Below are 13,866 nucleotides of genomic sequence, written 5' to 3'. Positions count from 1 at the left end.
AACAGCTGTGTGGTATGCACGCACATTGAATCATTGAAGTCTTTGTTACTGTCTTGTGATTTCAAATCTTACAAAAAATAAATCAATGAGTCGATGCTATGTGGTCTTTCATTAACATGATTTATTGAGTCACTTGAGAAAAAGTGACTCTATGTAATCGGTCAGTGTTAGTCTGTCCGGCCGGCCGGCCGGCCGTCCGTAGACACCACCTTAATGTTGGACTTTTCTCGGAAACTATCAAAGCGATCCGGCTCATATTTTGTTTAGTCGTGACCTCCAATGACCTCTACACTTTAACGATGGTTTCGTTGACCTTTGACCTTTTTCAAGGTCACAGGTCAGCGTCAAAGGAAAAATTAGACATTTTATATCTTTGACAAAGTTCATCGGATGTGATTGAAACTTTGTAGGATTATTCTTTACATCAAAGTATTTACATCTGTAGCCTTTTACGAACGTTATCAGAAAAACAAGGGAGATAACTAGCCTTTTCTGTTCGGCAACACACAACTTAACGTTGGGCTTTTCTCGGAAACTATAAAAGTGACCGGGCTCAAATTTTATGTGAACGTGACTCCCAGTGACCTCTACACTTTGACGTCTGCTTTGGTGACCTTTGACCTTTTTCAAGGTCACAGGTATGTCTTGAAGGAAAAAAATTGAAATATCATATCTCTGAAACTATTCATCGGATTTGATTCAAACTTTATAGGATTATTCTTTACATCAAATTATTTACATCTGTATTGTGTTGTGAATAGCAATTTCTTCCTGTCCATCTGATGCCTCATATAATATTCAGAACTGCGAAAGTGACTCGATCGAGCGTTTGCTCTTCTTGTTCAAAATGGAATCAGCAAAGTCTCTGCAACAGTCTTTTATGGTCAAAGCTAGGGATGAGATTCTAACTTTGAAAGGGTATCAAAAACTAATCCAGCATGAGCATGTGCATGTAAATGTGATCATGGTAAGCAGATTCGAGGCAAGCAGATTTATAAACATTGGGTGTGTGTGTGTGTGTGTGTGTGTGTGTGTGTGTGTGTGTGTGTGTGTGTGTGAACATGCCTATGTACCTGCCTGCATCACTGCAACAACAAAGTCCATTATGACAATTACAAAATGTATTGCTTTGTATGCCTGGCTGGTCCCAGTGAGGAAACATACTATGTTGAATATACTGTGTGTGTGTGTGTGTGTGTAAGTCCAAATGCATGTCCCTTCTACTTTCACAAAACCTTTCACTTAGTTTATCTGTGTCTGTGTTGGTCATGACAGGTTCCAATCTACTGCTGGACCAAAGTTGTGAGACAGTGAAGATGTCCAACTTCACCATGTCCGTCAGTCTGCCTGGCCTGAATGCTGACATCGGAGCAGTGAAGCTGTCTCTCCCAGCAGATGTTGTACCCACAGAGGTGTGTTGTTAACCCGTGATTTTACAAATTACGTCAAATCTAAAACCGCGATTTGTACAAATGTAACAAAATCGCATTCCACAAAGTAATACATGCCTTTTATTATTATTAATATTTGTTGTTTGGAGTCCAGTCAACCACAAAGGGATACCAGGCCAAAAATTCGTATGAAAATGAAAGTGTGTGAGAAAATCTGCACATGTTAATTTTTAATATTTTCGATTTCGAAGTGTCATGAGCGCAGATTTGTCTGTCCAACACACACATGTGCACGCAAGTTCTCAAAAAAATTCTCAACATCGTAATTACCGCCAAGCTAATAGATCCCTGGACTTTCCAGATGACAAGAAAATATCGGGTGCATTTACGTGATTTGTAAAACATTTTACAAATGGCAAATCACAGGTTAACGTGTACGTGTGTGTGTTTATATGCGTGTGTGTGTGGTGTGTGCGTTTTTCAATGGGTGTCTGTGTGACTGCAGGCATGACTAGATTTGTGTCATTGCAATAAGGGTTGTGAGACAGAGAATTCAAAGGAGGATTCTTGAAATCATGAAATTTCTCTGCATGCAGCTGCTGACAAACGATGGAGTGGTGACACACGACAGTGACAGTTGGGGTTTGGCCTGCGTTCTCCACGAGATGCTGGTTGGAGTTCGACCCTGGTATCATCTCAGACACCAGAGGCAGGAGGAAATCTGGAGACAGGTACTTATATGTACATTTTATTGCTTTAAATAGGTTGGAGAATATTTTAGGGCTTGTGTATTATGCCGTGGATTTACATATTCATCCATAAGTTAATATGAATAATATTTTGGTTATAACTAAGGCCTTTGCTATTTTCAGGGGCTTATGTATCATAAAATATGGCTCCACATAATAAGTCAGTTGAAGTTGTGTGCAAGTTATTTTGTTTTTCTCTTCTTTTTTTTAACAGTGCTGGTAGTTGCACCATATGTTTACTTACTGCAAACATTTTATAAGTTTTGTAAGGCCCTAGACATTTTTGCACAGCACTCTGTTTTGTTCACAGATTTTACTGCAAATCCCACCCATACTGTCAAAGACCTTGCCACAGAATACACAACTGCTAATGCAAGCGTGTCTACAGGTAAGAGAACACTTGCTTTGTATTCCTTCTTTGTACAGTGGAACACATGCATGCACACACACACATGCACGCTCGCGCGCACGTGTGCACGCACACACAACTTCCATTCCCGATTGTAGACGGTTAAAACTTTATCTCTATTTTAAAACCTGACTTTCTGGAATTTTCTGTTGATAACCTCTCTTTTAATCTTACCTCCATTTTAAGACTACCTCCTTGTTAATCTTACCTCCATTTTAAGACTACCTCCTTGTTAATCTTACCTCTATTTTAAGACTACCTCCTTGTTAATCTTACCTCCATTTTAAGACTACCTCCATTTTAATCTTACCTCCATTTTAAAACTACCTCCTTGTTAATCTTACCTCCATTTTAAGACTACCTCCTTGTTAATCTTACCTCCATTTTAAGACTACCTCCATTTTAATCTTACCTCCATTTTAAGACTACCTCCTTGTTAATCTTACCTCCATTTTAAGACTACCTCCTTGTTAATCTTACCTCCACTTTAAGACTACCTCCATTTTAATCTTACCTCCATTTTAATCTTACCTCCATTTTAAGACTACCTCCTTGTTAATCTTACCTCCATTTTAAGACTACCTCCATTTTAATCTTACCTCCAATTTGATCTTACCTCCATTTTAAGACTACCTCCTTGTTAATCTTACCTCCATATTAAGACTACCTCCTTGTTAATCTTACCTCCATTTTAAGACTACCTCCTTGTTAATCTTACCTCCATTTTAAGACTCCCTTCTTGTTACATTTAGTCAAGTTTTGACTAAATGTATTAACGTAGAGGGGGGAATCGAGACGAGGGTCATATGGTGTATGTGTGTGTGTGTAGAGCGATTCAGACTAAACTACTGGACCGATCTTTATGAAATTTGACATGAGAGTTCCTGGGTATGAAATCCCCGAACGTTTTTTTAATTTTTTTGATGACGTCATATCCGGCTTTTCGTGAAAGTTGAGGCGGCACTGTCACGCCCTTTTTTTTCAACCAAATTGGTTGAAATTTTGGTCAAGTAATCTTCGACGAAGGCCGGACTTCGGTATTGCATTTCAGCTTGGTGGCTTAAAAATTAATTAATGACTTTGGTCATTAAAAATCTGAAAATTGTAAAAAAAAAAAATGTTTTATAAAACGATCCAAATTTACGTTCATCTTATTCTCCATCATTTGCTGATTCCAAAAACATATAAATATGTTATATTTGGATTAAAAACAAGCTCTGAAAATTAAAAATATAAAAATTATTATCAAAATTAAATTGTCCAAATCAATTTAAAAACACTTTCATCTTATTCCTTGTCGGTTCCTGATTCCAAAAACATATAGATATGCTATGTTTGGATTAAAAACACGCTCAGAAAGTTAAAACGAAGAGAGGTACAGAAAAGCGTGCTATCCTTCTCAGCGCAAGTACTACCCCGCTCTTCTTGTCAATTTCACTGCCTTTGCCATGAGCGGTGGACTGACGATGCTACGAGTATACGGTCTTGCTGAAAAATGGCATTGCGTTCAGTTTCATTCTGTGAGTTCGACAGCTACTTGACTAAATGTTGTATTTTCGCCTTACGCGACTTGTTAATCTTACCTCCATTTTAAGACCACCTCCATTTTAAGACCACCTCCATTTTAAACTACCTCCTTGTTAATCTTACCTCCATTTTAAGACTACCTCCTTGTTAATCTTACCTCCATTTTAAGACTACCTCCATTTTAATCTTACCTCCATTTTAAGACTACCTCCTTTTTAATCTTACCTCCATTTTAAGACTACCTCCTTGTTAATCTTACCTCTATTTTAAGACTACCTCTCTTTTAATCTTACCTCCATTTTAAGACTACCTCTCTTTTAATCTTACCTCCATTTTAAGACTACCTCTCTTTTAATCTTACCTCCATTTCCATTTTAAGACTACCTCCTTTTTAATCCTGATTTGTGGAGGTGTGAAAAGGAGAGTTGTTTGCACTTTGGGAGGATATTGTTCAGTGCTGACTGGTGTACTTTGGGAGGATATTGTTCAGTGCTGACTGGTGTACTTTGGGAGGATATTGTTCAGTGCTGACTGGTGTACTTTGGGAGGATATTGTTCAGTGCTGACTGACTTTTCTGGCAGAAACACTTTTACTGTTCATTTTTACTTTTATGTGGCTGTGCCAGAAAATCTATGTACTGTGCAATATACCATTTCCAACTAGCAGTACTGTTGTGAAAAAAAAGTTGAAGACTTAGCTTTGAGATTTTTAAGCACCATACAAATGTTTCAATTTGAAAAGAACTTTCTGTCTATTTTCTGCCTGGTTTTCTCTCAATATATTTGACTGTCCGCCTGTCTGCCCCCCCCCCCCCCCCCCCCCTCTCTTTCTCTCTTCTCTTGTTTCCCTTACATTTTTACATTTAGTCAAGTTTTAACTAAATGTTTTAACATTGACGGGGAATCGAGAAGAGGGTCATGGTGTATGTGTGTACGTGTGTGTGTGCGTGTATATGTGCAGAGCGATTCCGGGAAAACTACTGGAAAACTTCATGAAACTTGACACACAAATTCTTCAAGATATTATCCCCGGACCATTTTTTTCTTTTTGAGATAAATGTCTTTGATGACGTCATTTTAGGCTTTTTGTGAAAGTTGAGGCGGCACTGTCACGCCTTCATTTTTTAAGCAAATTGGTTGAAATTTTGGTCAGGTAATCTTCGACAAAGCCCGGACTTTCGTATTGCATTTCAGTTTGGAGGCTTAAAAATTAATTAATGAGTTTGCTAATTAAAGTTGTCATTAAAATCGATTTTTTTGTTTGTTGTGCAATCAGATTTAAAATTGATTGCATTGTTTTCCTCATCTTCTCCTAAATTTAAAGATATATACATATGTCATGTTTACTCTAAAAATGTGCTCAAAATGAAAGAAAATAGGTTCAGTAAGTACTACGGACGCGTGCTTCACGGCGGCGAGCATGACCCGTCATGGTCTTTGGTATGGTTAGCCGAGACTATCTGAATGTAGTCTCGGCGATGATTGGTTTGTGGTGTCGACAGCTTGACTAAATGTTTTTATATCGCTTCACGCGACTTGTTTAAATTTTCATTTGTGCATTAATTCTTAATGAATGTTAATATGTAGTAGTTATTATTATTATTATCATTGGGTGAGGGCTGGATGTAAAGAAGCATGTTTGTTGGTTATGGATAACCTTCGAATAGTAAACATTGATTTGATTTGATTCTCTCTCTCTCTCTCTCTCTCTCTCTCTCTCTCTCTCTCTCTCTCTCTCTCTCTCTCTCTCTCTCTGTTTTTAAGAAACTGTAACATGTTACAAATAACATGTAATTTGTAAATTAAGCAGATTTTCAGGACAGATTTTTCAGCTCTTTTCGTGCTTTCTGTTTCAGAGAAACCCATCCAGTAGACTTTCCGTTGAGAAAATCAAGGAACGCCTGGGCTAATAGTTTCTTCATGGGCAGGAAAGTGACATTTGGTTGAAACAGGGTTTATCGTTTCTTGCAATGAGGAAAACTCACATTCCACTGATGGAGCCAAAGGAAACCACGTTGACATGTCATCAGTGTGACAACACAATGGGATTTAGACTGAACTTTCCATGTAGTAAATGAAGAAAAATTAGATTTAACCTCACTGGTAAAGAAATATGGACATGTGTGTTGAATCTTTGTGTTGATGAGTCTCTCTTGAGAGTTTGAAGACTTCTGATGCACCATAATCTGTCATTTTAGTTCCATATGCTATCTGTTTTTATGATAAATCAAAGGTGTGTATGAACTACTTTTGATATTTTGTACAGTTATTGGCCCTGACTGAATCACTGGCATTGTCCATTTGGCATTGTGCTTGTGACTGCATTGAAAACATTTACCAATCTGAAATATGGAATTGAGGAGGTCAGATTTCAAAGACAGGTTTATATTTTTTTTATAGCTAGAACTTGTTTATCATTCTATGGGACTGATGCAGACAAAAGGGCTATAACTTGGCTAACCTGGACAGCATCTTTGGCCTGCCAATTTCCTCACAGGTTGAACAGCACAGTCCAATGGATGCTGCACAGCTACTCACTACTAACAGAAAGGGACTGTCATGTTATTTATCTCTTTGTTTACAAGTACATGTAACGCTATGTATTTTGAAATGGCATCATTGACCAGTTGACATGAAGAAGCTTTCAGATTGAGTATGCCTTTCAGGGGCGGATCACATCCTTTTCAAGGGGGGGTTTCCAGACTTCTTTTAGGGAACATTCTGATGAAAATCAAGGAAAATGGAGCAATCTGGTGCAATCTGAGCATCAGTTTTTCTTTATTTTCAATTTTTTAATTTATTTTTTTAGGCTAGGGGTGGGGTTTCCGGAAACCCCGGAAACCCCCCCTGGATCCGCCCCTGCCTTTTGATCAGATCATTTGACTGAAAGGTTACAAATGTATTCTTCATGTCAGCAGAAAATCTTTCATTGAGTGCTAAGCTACCATGGGCTAACTGTCCAGAAACCATGTGACACAGAGAAGTTTGTAGAGTAGTCACATTTTGCAACAGGTCAGTTTGCAGCATAACTATGAAGATAACTGTTGTTGTTTTTTGCTTGACAGAGTTAACCTATCATAAAACATTGTTCAGATACATGTACAACACACTGCGCAATGATTGAGCTGGACTGATTCTCTCAGTCATTTCTGACTTTGGGGCAGGAGCATAATAATGTCAAAGAATAATTGGTCAGTGACTCGGTCTTTTGTTGAATACAAATGGAGGACAATGAAGGGCTTCATGGGAAACTGGGCAAACAGTTTTCTTCTTCTTTTCCTTCTTCTTCTTCTTCTTCTTCTTCTTCTTCTTCTTCTTCTTCTTCTTCTTCTTCTTCTTCTTCTTCTTCTTCTTCTTCTTCTTCTTCTTCTTCTTCTTCTTCTTCTTCTTCTTCTTCTTCTTCTTCTTCTTCTTCTTCTTCTTCTTCTTCTTCTTCTTCTTCTTCTGCGTTTGTAGGCTGCAACTCCCATGCACCCTCATGCAGAGGCGTTTACATCTGTAGCCATTTCCCCCCTGTTATTTTTTAGGCAGTCATACTCGGATTCCAGGGGATACAGATATGTTTTGATTCAGAATTATCAAAAGGGGAGTCTAATTCTCTGTACAGATGGTGCGCTAGTATAGGTGTGTGACCATGTTTGCATGTGCACATGGTGACATGCTCCTATACACCATTGTGTGAGATGGTGCAGCACTATTTCTGAGTTTTCAAATGTTGTTTGAATTGGAAGAGAGAGTTACTACGCCTGTTAACAAAGCTTTACATTTTGTGGAAATCTGTATATTATATATGTATGTGGTAAATTGATAAGAGTGTCTACTTTTATAGACATTGAAGTATCACTTGTTATTTTTGTTAAACTTTCTTGAAAAAATGTGATAAAACATAATTATGTGCAAACATACTTAACTGGAACAAAATGTAGACAAGAGTACCATAACATTAATTTGATGTTTGTTATTTTGATGGTGATGCAGCTGTGATTTTATATAATGCATAATGTATATGTACTATAATGTTGCTCTGTTTGTTTTTCAACAGATCGTGAATGTAAGTGTGCATAAGAGGTTTAATTCTTGTTAGTACAAATGTAGTCACATGTCACATTTCACATATCAGTGCTCTTAAAAGTTGATACATGTATTTATGAATTTAAACAGAAGTTTGTTTCCACGGTAATTATTTTGATAGTTTTTCATTGTGACAACAGGCGCATGTTTCATGTCACCCCTGTACACATGTGTGCCGAATTTCATCGATGTTGCTCAAATCTTGCATATGTGGGCTGCACAAATTGATTTTACAGCACTCACAAGTGTTAGGTCTTGTCTCATTGTAAGGAATTTTTGCATTTTTATATATATATATGTGTTCTAAATTCTGTATTAATGCACATGCACGCATGCATATGCACAGAAAAACTTGCTTTTGGCACACCTATTAATTGTTACTGTTACACATTTACTACTACCACTTACCTTGCATAGGGGAATGGGTGTGGGCAGTATTATTGCTTAAACTCTTGTTTTGTTGATTCTTGGTTGGAGTTGCATTAGTTTGGTGTTGGTCCCTTTTGTAGTTCATAACGTTTGTAGTTTGCAACTCCAATCTGAAAAGATCAGGATGTGAAATTATTTAGTCTTTTATTTTGATTTTTTTTGGTGCCCTCTGAATGCATTTTAGAACTGTGTTTAAGCATGTACACAAATCTTTTATGTGAAATGTTCTTTGTTTTTTATTGTTTTGTTTTTATTGTTAATTTCAGTAGTCATCATTTATTTCCAATGAATGTTTCTGTTTACTTGCTATTCTTAATATATTTTTTGGCAGATTTAGTTTATGAAACATATCATATGTACGTAGGCACAGTAGTTTCAGCTGTATCTTTTGCCTGTGTGCCTTAGGATTAGCACATTCCATCATTTCAGAGGGTGTGGTGTATTAAAGGTGCATGATCTGTCAAAGGTCACAATTTCACTTACAGCTTCTATTCCTTTGCCTTAAGCTTTGTTTCCAAAAAGTGATGCGACGGTGGCCGCAGCAGCAAAACTAATAGCAATAGTAGAAAAAAAGAACATGTTTCCAAATGCACGACAGTTCGGTGGCATTTGCGCCCAAAGTGGGCGTGGTCTTTCTCCTTCCAAGTATTTGAAGACCCACTATAACCAGGTGTTTATTCTATGATGACTGTTTTTTCGTCAGCTTCATGTATTCCGTGCACTGTACATTGCCCAGCAAGAATTCCTTCAAAGGTTGTCAAAGGCTCCAGGTTTGTTCCGATGTTTATGAATTTTGCTGAAATAAATAAAAGCTTTTTTGTTGTTTCTCGTCTTTTCATGATTCACCAAGATACCTAGCTTCAGATATAGCTGACCTTGAATTAAGCAAGGTTGTATGAGTTTTTGACCAGTTGTTCTTCAGGTATCTATCCAAAAAGAAAATAAAGCGGCCTGCTGCGCCGCTTTTAATGGAAGCACGAACACTAGAAATCGCCTGCTGCCAATCTTTTTCACACCGCCGCATCGCTATGTGGAAACATAGCTTCACACAATGTGATGTTTTCAGTGGGTTTGTTTAATATCTTACATGCAAGACTGCAGCAGATGGGAGTGGTAGCACAGAATTTTTACTATGCCCAAATACAAACCAGGAAAGTTCAGACAGACCTCTTGAACCCAACATACACCCATGGATCATGTGTAATCCATTTGAGATGCCATATATCTATATCTATATATATTCTATATGAGATTTTTTTTCATCGTCATTTTTGGCTTTGTGGTTCATGCACGTGTATTAAAGTTTTGTTATTCTTTTAGATGTGTACACTTGCTTCTGTTTTACTGCAGGACAGTAAGATTAGATTGTTGGATTTTCACCAGAAGTGTTTTTCATCACTGCCAATTTAATAAGCGTGTTGTTGTTCTAGGTGAACCACTTATTATTTTCAGGTAAAATCTGAACTGTTACCATATTTTTAGATAAGTACATGTAGCCACGGTGAAACCTCCCTTTCAAGGCCTCCACAAATGGGAGAAAACCAAGTCTTGAAAGAAAACCAAGTCTTGAAAGAAAACCAAGTCTTGAAAGAAAACCAAGTCTTGAAAGGGAGGAAGTGTTAAAATGGAGGTAAACAAGTGGATGTAGGAATGTCCAAAAAAACTAGGGTCCTAAAAGGGTGAAAGTGTTAGTTTTAGGGGGGAGGGGGGTGGTGGTTCTTAACATGTGGGTTCCACTGTACTCACCACTGCTTGCAACAACTCAGATGCTACAAAATGTCAACAACTAACAAATTGACACTTCTGAATGTTTGTTAGCATTTTATTTCTGTAACTGCAGAGCCATACATCAAACAAAAAAGGTTGTGTATTTGTGTGTGTGTGTATGTGAAGCAGTTTAGCAGTAGAAGAGAGTATGTTTCATGGCTGGACAAGGTTCTTTTTTCACTGCCTCACACAAAATGTTTATTTATTGATTCTGTCATCACCTGTATCAAAAAAGCAGAAGCAGTCTGACAGTAGTAGCACACCTGTTTTAAAGGATCTGCCTATGGTTTCTTGCACCCTTGTGTATTGGTCTTGTTTTGAAACAGCTGTGTTTCTAATTGAAAATGAGTTTGGAGCATGTCTATCTCTCCAAGGCCTGGTCAAACTATTTAAGGCAATGTTTATGTTCAGTATTAGGAAAATAACAGACAAGATTTGTATGTACATTTGATATTTGTTGTTGTAAATTTTAATACCTTAATTAGGACCCTATGTTGAGATTTGTGCAAATCCATCAAGAAAATGTTGTGCATTAACATGTATCATGTCTTGACACATGTAGTGGTGCTCTATAGCATGCCTTCCTCTCTCCTCATCTACCCCACTTGGTGGTGTTTTTGTTTTGCCGTTTTAAATGAACATTACCTGTAAGACATAATCTATGGTAATACAAGTGTCACTGGCTGACCACCAGTGGTGAAAGAAGCAGTGGGAGCATGACTAGACTTCAAGCACGTCATCGCATGAGTAGCCTGTCCTTCAAGTGTTTTGACTTAACACTTTCGCGACGGGACACTGATAAATCAGTACCAGCGCTGACACGCCCATGGACGGGAAGCGCATTTTTCAGTACCAGCCATAGAGGGTACACGACTCGTGATTGCTTCCCGGTTTTTGAAGCTTGCAAATAAATTGAGTTGTTTCCCTTGATACACTTGGCGTCCCCTTCTGCCATTTGCAAATCCGCCTGATTTGTGTGCGTTTTTGAGGAAAAAAAATGAATCAAAGGCGAGCCTTGTCTCGGGAGGAGATTCTCCGGATGTTGGACCTAGAGGATCCCGTAGAGCATGATTCGGACGTATCGTTTTCGCCTCACGAAAGCGATACAAGCAGTGAAAGTGAGGAAGAAACAGTCCCGTTGTTGCTAGTACGAGTCGGCAAACTACACGTGGTTGGCGGTGATACTGCTAGACGAACATGTATCTCGGAATCGTGCAGGAGCTATGGGGGCGTGGCAGCACTGATAACAATGGATGGCTGGAGCCTTCAAATCCTTTTGGAATTGTTGATAGGTGTACAGTTGGTACTTTGTTGTGAAAATGTGACTTATATTCAATATGGATTACCTAGACATCATTTGGTGAGTGTTAGATCTACAGTTTTGTTTCATTTGAGTCAGGATGCTGTGAGTGAATGCGTGATTTGCTTGTTTTTTTCTTTGTACTGTCTCCTTATTTCTGTGTACAATGTTAACAATATTTCAGCTAATTCATAGGTTTTACACCTTGTTTGGTTATAACATTATTTATAATACTTTCTGTTAAAAAATAACTTTTAAAAAAAGCAGTAGAAAATAAAACACACACAAAAAAACGTTAAAAAACACAAATTATCCCCCTTTCACCCCCCTTTCACCCCCCTTTGCTAAAACAAATCGCGTGACAAACTTATAAATAGCACGACTGAACTGGGCATCCATTTTTGAATTAGTACACAAAATTTGGTGGTGATTGGACTTAATTCAAGCTTGCTAGACAGATTTCTTTACAGTTACTGATTTTTGGGAAGTTTCTTGGTGGCAAGCTTGGGCAGGCAGGACGTAAACGCCGTGGCAGTGCTAGTCACAATAGTGTTAAGAAAACAAATTTGAAACAGACCTTGGCACTTTTAGGGCAAGGGGAAATTTAGACTCTACTTTTCCTGTCTGTGGATGACATGAGATCATCATCGAGGTTGATCCACCATTGATTTCATGCACAGACTTGTCAGGAATGACAGTGTGGATTTCAACATTTTGCATTTTACGAGAAATTTACTCTCCGGTATGTATCAAGTTTTTGACAAAGGTGGGGGTTGGGTGGGGATGATTTGATTGGTGTAATGGTTGTCTGAATGTTCTTATTTGCAAAAAATGTTATAAAGTGTTCTTATTTCAACATGCAGAAGCAACATTCCAAGACATTTCTGAACGTTCAGAATTTGAATGTTTTGAGGTTGCCTGACAAGTTCTATCTCAATCCGGTGAAAGGGATCTTACTATCTGAAAATATTTATCATCTCTTGTACATTCAGTGCAAATATTTCATGAATAGAATGAGTTTTTAACATTAATTGGACAATCTTGCTTAAAAAGCTGTGGCCACTTTCAGAGAGTGCACAGCTAGTAACTTCAGATTGTTGTGGATAACATGCAAAAGCCGTAATTCAAGTTATTGCTGAAGGTTCAGAATGACAGCTGAAGCATTAAATCACACCAAAAAATGTGTTCATATGATATTGTTATTGTTTTACTCATCACTAAACAGAAGATCTGATAATTGACTGTAACAGTAGGCTTCAACTTTGAATCTTCTAAAATGTCAAAACTGTATCATGCTCGAAATGTAACTTCCAAACCTCTCTCAGTCTGCAGTACTGATATCATCTCTTGTTTAAATATTGTGATGGTTAGAAAAAGCACCAGGGTAGTTTAATTTGTTAGTGTTCTGATGTAAGTCCAGCAGTAGATAGGTTAAGCCTATTTTAACATACTGGAAACTGGTAATCTTCCAGTAGGTATTAATTTAGTTTTACTAAAGCCTGCTGGGACACAAGTAATGGGTTAGTGCATTTGTAAACAGGAATCGCTTGACAAGAGGCCCCCTTCATCCCCCCCTTCCTCGTCCTGATATGGCTCTGCGTAGTCGGCTGGACGTTAAGCAACAAATAAACAAACAAACAAGCACCAGGGCCTTAATTAGTCTTTTCATCAATAGCATGTCTGGTTTCAAATTATATGTCTTGTACATCAAAACAGAGATCGGTTTTCTGTTTACTTTTTCGCTTTGGTAGTGCACTTTGAATAAACCGTACTCAACAAGAGATGAATTGTAAGCTTGGGGTGAATGTGTTTGTTTTCTCTCTCTCTCTCTCTCTCTCTCTCTCTCTCTCTCTCTCTCTCTCTCTCTCTCTCTCTCTCTCTCTCTCTCTCTCTCTCTCATTCTGGTTCACGTACATGGTATTGACCTGCTAATTTATCATCTGTGCGTCTCTCGTCACGTACGCGAACTCACACAGGCCAATTACACACACGCGCGCGCGCATGCACGTACACACGTACATATACCGTAAACTACCTTGTATACGCCCAGTATCGAGTAAACGCCCACCCCCTACTTTGGGCCGAAAGCTGTGCATAGGGCATACTACCTGGTAAACGCCCATCCCCCACTTCTTGATAAATGATGTCACGAAAACTATTTTTGGAACATTTGTTTTTAGTGTAAACTTCCGCATGCGGTACAGAGGATTCTTTTGAGTGTAT

General features: G+C 38.2%; 1 protein-coding gene across 2 annotated transcripts in view; it reads left to right on the top strand.

Annotated features, from left to right (window-relative positions):
* The window catches only part of LOC138962511 (uncharacterized), a 44,586-nt gene extending 31,162 nt beyond the window's left edge, over positions 1 to 13,424 (top strand). For both annotated transcript variants that reach the window (XM_070334350.1, XM_070334349.1), the window contains exons 10-13: positions 1,276 to 1,412; positions 1,988 to 2,122; positions 2,451 to 2,528; positions 5,933 to 13,424. In XM_070334350.1, coding sequence (XP_070190451.1) covers positions 1,276 to 1,412; positions 1,988 to 2,122; positions 2,451 to 2,528; positions 5,933 to 5,986 — 404 coding nt within the window. In that variant the 3' untranslated portion in view covers positions 5,987 to 13,424. The remainder of the gene's footprint in view (positions 1 to 1,275; positions 1,413 to 1,987; positions 2,123 to 2,450; positions 2,529 to 5,932) is intronic.
* The last annotated feature ends 442 nt before the right edge of the window (positions 13,425 to 13,866 follow it).

The sequence above is a fragment of the Littorina saxatilis genome, linkage group LG3 (genome assembly GCF_037325665.1).
Source record: "Littorina saxatilis isolate snail1 linkage group LG3, US_GU_Lsax_2.0, whole genome shotgun sequence".
Classification (NCBI taxonomy): domain Eukaryota; kingdom Metazoa; phylum Mollusca; class Gastropoda; order Littorinimorpha; family Littorinidae; genus Littorina; species Littorina saxatilis.
Note: the sequence above shows the minus strand (reverse complement) of the source record. Positions and strands in the feature narration are given on the sequence as shown.